Source organism: Carya illinoinensis, chromosome 1 (genome assembly GCF_018687715.1).
Source record: "Carya illinoinensis cultivar Pawnee chromosome 1, C.illinoinensisPawnee_v1, whole genome shotgun sequence".
NCBI classification, from domain to species: domain Eukaryota; kingdom Viridiplantae; phylum Streptophyta; class Magnoliopsida; order Fagales; family Juglandaceae; genus Carya; species Carya illinoinensis.
In genome coordinates this window covers 2,709,286-2,717,076 of record NC_056752.1, presented here as the reverse complement: position 1 = coordinate 2,717,076, position 7,791 = coordinate 2,709,286, and the positions used below count along the sequence as shown (strand labels likewise).

Here is a 7,791-nt window from a genome sequence, read left to right as displayed (position 1 = left end):
ATTACTTCACAAACCTCACGTCGGCGGTATGTTTATCTCACCATCACTTGCTTGTCTGTTCCAGTGATGTTTTCCTGCAGATTTCTTTAGTTGCTTGTTTTTATCTTTTTGGTCACTATAATTCATCTTTTAGTATTGAGAAATGAAATTTACAGTTATTAATATGCAAGCGTCACACAATTATTTAAAAAATAAATAAATATGAAATCTATATAAAAATATTAATTTTTTAATAATAGATCTCATTCTTTTTTAAAATAACTGCTTAATATTTATACACTTCACGACTATATATACCATTTCTCTTTAGTATTATTCTTTAAGACAAAAAGTAAGCCATATAAGTTGGACGCTTCTCGTGGCTTTAGTGGTTTGATCTTTCTATAACGTCGTGATATACACTACTTAAGTAACCACCACGTTGATAGTTAGAGAAGGTAATTGAGTAATATTATATAGTCGTAGATTATACAAATGTCATATAGTCGCTTTAAAAATTTTTTAGATTTATTATTAAAAAATAATTTCTTTTCATATAAATTTTATATTTATTCACTTTCACTCACAATTGCAGTTACCATTTCTCAAGCTAATTATGGATTTAGATTTTCGAGAATTGTTCTCCAGTTTAGAGTGGGAAGGGAGGAAAATAGACCTATGAAATAAGTTTTTTAGCGCTTACTTCACTTGAAATGGATATTATCCCTTTAGTGAAAAACACAAGATATTTTAGTCATTTCGTATTATTTTAGTAAGTGAAATGACCAAAATACCCAATACAAAGTGATACTCAAAATATGTAAATGAAGTTTTATTTTAGGAAGGTTCGATACTTGTTTAGTTATATTTAGTAATAAGGTGGAGCTTAGAACCTAGTGAGAGAATTTCTATCTTCTCTCTAGGTTAAAGAAATTGAAAATCGTCCGAGGGAGGTGGAGCTTCGGCTCCTCCCTCCCTCCCCCAACCCTTCCTTTTTCTGTTTTTCGTTTCCTTTCTTCTAAAAATAAGATCTGTGTCCCGAGGCCTCCACCAGACGTTGTGTCCCGAGGCCTCTACTTTATTTTTACACCCAGCTGGGCGGAGAGACTTTTCACTTTGGGGGTGGAGGTTCTCAGTTTTGTTTTGGCCGATGTTCCTGACTGTTTTGGTATAGTCTTCTGTGGGGATTTCTCAGAGGGTTATGGTATGAGTTGATTCGGGTGACTTGCTCCTAGAGATGATGTTTTTGCATGTTGGTTTGGGGTGTTTCCCGCGGGGTAAAGGATCTCTGTTTTATCTATGAAAAATAGAGGGTTGTTTTTCGGGTTGTATGTCGAGCTGCATGGAGGTTTTAAAAGGGTTTTGGGGTGGAGTCCGAGTCCAACTCATGGCGGACACTCCTATGGATGGTGGCCGGAAATCGGGAGTCGCAGTGTTTAGATGGTTTCTCAGTTCTTCATTGTTTTCGTTTCAGTTGTTTAGATCTGCTAGATCTAAATTTTTGGTTTGAGTGTTTGGAATAAGCCTATCGACGGTTCTGTGTTTGGTTGTTATAAGAATAGAGGTTGGTTTCGTCTCTGTTTTCCATTTAGTCTAGCCGATGTGGATTATGGATGGTTTTGGTGGTTATGGGCTGGCGACGATGATGGTGAGAAACCCTTGTGCAGGAAGTGGCTCTGTTACGGTTGGTTTGTTGTCAAAAATCCTTGTGCAGGAATTGCGTGGTGCAGGCTACCTCTACGTGGTGCAGGCTACCAGTGAGAATCATGGGTGCTAACAGAAATCTATGTGCAAAAAGGGGTTGGACGAAAGGCGAGTGGACATACGGCATAGTGTCTTATTAGTTTGTTTTTTCAGTGTCTATTATGGTTGTTTTTAATTTAGATCTTAATAAATATTTTTTGAAATAGGCAAGTACCTTTCCTCTTTTGAGGATGGGGGTTGTGAGTCATCTCCTCTTATAGAGGGTGAGGGTTGGGTAGTTCCTCTCCTCTATTAGAGGGTGAGGATGGTTTGTGTTGTTTTCTCGCAGACGAGCTGAGATGGACACTTCATCAGAGTCTCACGTCTCAGTGTGGTGTCGTCATTAGAGAACTTAGAAGTTTTAGACATAGTCCGGCGCAATGAAAATTGTGTACGGAAAAGCATACAACCGATGGGTAGTTAGCTTGTAATCGGGACTTGTTACCCGTAATTATTGGTCACAACTGTAACTTCCTTCATTCAGTAATGAATTAAAATCTATTTCAAAAAAAGAAGTTATATTTAGTAATTTTCTTTCCCGGGCACTGGAAGTGGGGCTGGGTTTACAAAGAATCATAAATGTCTTCTTCTTCTAGGCAGCAATTACACTACTCTTCGTCTTTGCAAGAATAGAACTAAAATTTGATGCATAACTATCATAAACTCGTCTTTAGTCAGGAATTACTGAAAAGTTGTAGGTTTCTAAATTGATATGGCCTACAATAGTCTAAAGTGCTACAAAGTAAAGAACAAAGCAAATCAAGTCAACAAGCAAGGTGAACACGAGTATTTTACGTGGTTCAACCAATAATATTGCCTACATCAACAGTATTTACAAACTTTCTATTCTTACAATCAAGACCTCACCGAATCTTTCTTACTCTACTCTTCCAACTCTTCCATGTTTTCAAACGGAGAGAGCACACGCAGCACAAACCAAAAACCCAGAGTTATTTGTGCGTAAAACAACGCTGGTTTGTATCACATTGATTGGCTACATATACACGATGTCTATTTTACTAGCAAGAAAATGATGGAAAAGGCTCATCAACGGATTGCTGATTGAGGCTTTGGGAAGAAAAAAGCCATCAAGAAAAAAGGCTCATCAACAGATTGTTGACTAATTGGGAAGAAAAAACCATCAAAAAGCCTAAGCCAAAAATTTTCAAGAGGCCGGTATCCTGTCAACTTCCTTTTCCAAGAATAGGTTAATTTGGTATATACACCTGTCAGAGATTTTGGCAGATTTTGTTCAATACTCTGAACGGAGAAAACTCTCATAAACTGTTCCAGTAAGTGTCTTGTTAACGTCCTCCCAGTTCCTAATGTGATCCGACAGGGGCCCCTTGTGTATTTTGATTTGCCGGCTTGTCAATTCCTTCTTCGGAAGCTTTAGAAACTGTTGAACATTGTCTAGTTTCTGCAAGAAACATGGAGAATAAGGACCACCAAGAAGAGGCACACTACAGAGATGTTTACACTATCTCAGATGATTGAGATAAATTGTGTGGGAGGGGAGAAAAAAAGAAGGGGGCGGGGGGGAGAAGCGGGTGATAGTGGGAATGTTAAGTGACAAGAGCATGTAAAAAATGTATAGGATCATGATATTAGCATGATATTATGAGATGATTGGATCATATGAGAACTTCTATTAAAAATCATAAATAAGCCCTTACAGTGTGGTTCATGATAAGATCTTCATAGTAAAGAATGATGTGCCGAGTATTATTAAAGTACTCCAAAACTTTGGCTCTTGTCACCTCCATATCCTTCAGGTCTGTAATCAACGAGGTGGAGTTTATAAAAGGCTTGTACTTTGAAAGGATATTGGCCTACATCAAATAAAAAGCTATTAGTTCAAAATCAATCGCGCGCGTGTGTGTGTGTGGGAGAGAGAGAGAGAGAGAGACCTCTTCGTGTGTATGCACATGTGACTTGTGAGTTCCATTCAATAGCTTAGCATATCGATCATAGGAATTGGCAAGCATTGAAACCATCCGACGCAACAAATTTCTTCGGAAGAGAAATATTGCAGAAACGCCCGTACGATTGAAGTATTCTACAATTTCTTTATGGTGCTCCATTAATCCCTGTATGTACAATGCAAAGATATATTGGCTCTTCCACCAGTCACAACTAAAAACAAACACAAAAACTTGATACTATGCATTCATATAGACACAAAATATATGTTCCTGTGATGTATATTGATAGAATGCTTAAATTTACATGATAGTAATCGTTTTTCCAAAATTAAGTATGGACTTGCACAAACATACAGCTTAAAGGTGTAAAGATATTTGAATCTTCCCATTATGATTTGTAAGACACTACATGAATGATTAAACTAGGAAAAAAAACCTTTTGCAGGGAAAAAAAAAAGTAGAGATATTTTTGTCATCTCTTTGTGCTTTGTAGGGCACTACCACCAAATTACTAGACCCATCAGAGTTGCTTCACTTTTTCTTTCATGCCATGTACATGTCCAATGTTACTAGTTCTTTTAAAGAAAAACCACATACGAAGTTTCCAGAGTTTCCAATTGTTCTCCAAAACCTTGCATATGTTGCTAGATATGGCTAGAAAACAGTAGGCACATTAGAGATCTAGTTAACTGCTAAGAGAGAAATCTCCGGAACTGAAGAGTAGAACAACCACTCTACCCCCTCCCAACTAAATCTCTACCTACACAAGTCAGTAGCCAAAAACCATATAGGATTCGACTACAAACTGAAACCGTAAAATTGGCAAGCATCTGAAAGAAAGAAAAAATAGCAAGGTTGTGCGAACATAACAGATGCAAGAATTCTACTTCATAATACTAGAAGCATTCAATTATTGAAATAAACGGCCTTCACAAAATATTTACAAAGAAATCATGACCAAATAATCTGTTCCCTTAAATACAAGTGATATGCAAAACTCCGACCTTGCTGCAACCAATTGAAACCCATATAAGTCATCGGAGACTTGAAAAATCTGTTGCTAACAATGCCCCTAGGCTATAAACCAGGTGCTAAACAGAGCAGTTTAGTGGAGGGAAGTTGCTACAGATAATGCTATATTGGACTATTAGCATCCCAGAGATAGACCCTAATCAGACAGTTACATGATTGCAATCTTTAGGGCACATACATAGCTAAGCCGAAGTATTAAGCTAAGAAATGAGTTTGGCATGGAAAGTCTTGGCGAGGAGTAGAATATCTGTCCTATTACCTAATGGTCAAGTGTATAAATAGAAATAAAAGCAACACATCACTCATTGGAGAGAAACTGTTGATAACAGTTCATTAAAAGTAGAGAAGACATCATCCACTGAAATTGAAATGCTTAATAAATTGACAAATTAATTTGACGCAAGTAACCCGGCGGCTGTTCTCACAATTGGACCAATGAGAATACTTCCACTTACCCATGAGTTGTAACTGGTAAAGCGTGGAGCGATTCATTCTCATGGTTTAACATTGAATCAACGGTCAAGCGCCACAAAATTTTGCTAATTGCGCCCTATTAGAGAACTTGATAAAAGAGAAGCGATTATCAACACAGATTCAAACACGTTAATACCTGATTAAGCATCCACTTGAAGCCCACTGCTGCAGTGCATTGATTTCTGGAAGCACTACTGAACCAATCCAAATTGTATACTCTATCCAGATTCTGTAAAATGGAAGAAATATTTTTCCTCCTATCCTTAACAGAGAATATCTCCCCATTGGAGCTTACATTAACATGACTATTTAATAGGGTCTCAAACCACCCACTTCCCGACCTCTGCATTGACAAGATGGCAAAGAATTGTACAGGATTATGCTCACACTCGGCCCTGGTTACAATGTAAAAAAAAAAAATGGAATCAGCCCATTTGAATGAACTCCCAACATAATCCTTAGACAGAAGTTCTGAATTACCTGCTATAAGTTTCAGGTTTTGGGAAATGAGTGTAATGAATTTCGGATAGCTCAATGCCATTATCATGGCAAGGCCTTTCAATAACTTGAAGGTTCCGAAATTTAGTCTTGGTGTGGGTGCTTATCCCCTTTAGACAGATTGAGTAGATATAAACGCCAAAGACCATTGCAAACACTAAGATTACCATCCTTGATAAAAATGGAGATCTCTTTGGAGGCTTTAGTACGAAAGTATCCTGTGACCCACAGAGAAAATAAAAACCAAAATAAAATTAAACATTTTGCAACGGGGGATTGTAAGATATGGTATGACATTTATATCATTAGATTTTAAGCATGTGTTGAGAGAGCTGGTTACAGTACCCTAACTATATCACAGAACCACTAGATTTCTAGTGTATATAATGTTTTCAAATCACGGCACATATATCACATAACCACTAGATTTCAACTCCAGAGAAAAAGCCACTTGGTGGACATGGGAATAAAGCTTAATTTTATACTGGTAGAGATAGATAAGCCATAAGCAAGATAAAATTTTTATGCAGCTGAAACCCAGAGCGGAACATGCAGAGGAATACCAAGCATTCTTCATAAACCCATCTATATCTTTCTTCAATACCCATCAATCATGATAATGAAATTTACTTACTTTATTTTTTTCCATAGCAAGATTTATATCCAAGTCAAAGGAAGGAAAATAAAAATAACAAAGACGGAAGAGAAGAGAAAGAGGGAAAGAGAAAACGAAGACCATTATCCTTCAAGACCAACAGGAAATTGTTCCATACCCATTTCACAAAAATAAAAAATTTCCACCAAAAAATTTCAAAATAAAAAGTCCGCTCCTCTATTTTAAACAAAAAGTTGAATTCAAAAGGTAATGCGAGGAACAGATAATAATTAAGAAGAAGATGACGGAGTGAGCCAGGGGCACCTTGTTGAAGAAACACATTTCTTCCGCCATTGCTTTCTCATAGAAGAAGAGAAAACAGAGAAAGAGGGTCTTCGAAGCAAAAGGCAGACCTCAGATTGCGCAGCTCATGACGCACCCTTCCGTTTCTTTCACCAAGCTGCCAAGTCCTTCGAACACAGAGAGAGAGAGAGAGAGAGAGAGAGAGAGAGACTGCAAAAGAAGCCAAAAGGAAATGTACTCCTCCTAGTTCTGGAACGGAGCTCACTTTTGCCTCGCTGAAAACAAAGCCATAAATGAATTTCCCGAGACGAATAGTGAGGTTTCCACGTTGGTCTCTATCTCTCCAGAATTTGACCAAGAAAAATTTTAAATATAAATACACGCCATACATTATAATTTTTTTTTTAATCCAATCTATAATATATAGATTATAAATAGAAAATTTTAATTAATTTAAAAATAAAAATTTTAAGAAAAAATATGATTTTTAATATATAGACTTATGATAAAGCTCTTTGACTAAAAGCGCGTCACCTTACAATTCTAGTATAATTTATTTATAATTTATTAATAAAATAATATTTAAAACAATCTTAAAAAAAATTGTTAAATGAGTAGTTATTCATCATTTTCCAAACGGGTAACATTATTTCAACTTTTCTACCTGTCGGCATTAATTAAAATATAGTCCAAAACTCCAACCTTGGAAACTCTGTAGAACAGCAACACCAGAGGCGTGTGAACAGGAAAGAGGTAAAGTATGACGGGGCACTCCTCCTTAACTTTGACTTCTGTTACATTATGATGCAATTATTTTAATTGAAACACGCAATACCTTATCGTGGAATTATTAGAAGTTGATGAATAAAGGGTTCATCGTTCATTGTTTAATTATTAATTATTTGAAATCTCGTTTTATTATATAATTTAGATCAAATAAAATGAGATATTTTATTAAAAATTAAATATAATTTTTATTTTAAATTTTAAAAAATTTGAATTATTTATTACATTTTAAGTAAGAATTTAGAAAAATTGTAATAATTAGAAAAAATAAAATAAAATGATGTAAGTTAAGATAATTAATTAGATGAGTTGAGAAATAAAAATTAAAAGTTGAATAAAATATTATTATAATATTATTTTTAAATATTATTATTGTTTTGAGATTTGAAAAAGTTAAATTATTTATTACATTTTATATAAAAATTGAAAAAAATTATAACACTAAAATGAGATGAG

General features: G+C 35.5%; 1 protein-coding gene across 1 annotated transcript; it reads right to left on the bottom strand.

Moving 5' to 3' along the window:
* Nucleotides 1-2,511: 2,511 nt before the first annotated feature.
* Nucleotides 2,512-6,873, bottom strand: LOC122305765. Its single transcript, XM_043118320.1, has 6 exons — nt 6,571-6,873; nt 5,634-5,869; nt 5,290-5,548; nt 3,633-3,812; nt 3,399-3,554; nt 2,512-3,142 (listed from the first exon to the last, which is right to left on the bottom strand). Exons 1-6 carry the CDS (start codon nt 6,598-6,600, stop codon nt 2,975-2,977), a joined length of 1,029 nt encoding a protein of 342 aa, XP_042974254.1. The 5' UTR covers nt 6,601-6,873; the 3' UTR covers nt 2,512-2,974.
* Between the last annotated feature and the right edge of the window lie 918 nt (nt 6,874-7,791).

What these genes read in the sequence shown, in the direction of transcription:
- LOC122305765 (XM_043118320.1), bottom strand. Translation starts at nt 6,600, where the DNA reads ATGGCGGAAGAAATGTGTTTCTTCAACAAG. An exon ending in AAATGTGTTTCTTCAACAAG is followed by an intron (nt 5,870 to 6,570) that starts GTGCCCCTGGCT and finishes TGTGGGTCACAG; the next exon opens with GATACTTTCGTACTAAAGCC. An exon ending in TCAAGTGGATGCTTAATCAG is followed by an intron (nt 3,813 to 5,289) that starts GTATTAACGTGT and finishes TTGTACATACAG; the next exon opens with GGATTAATGGAGCACCATAA.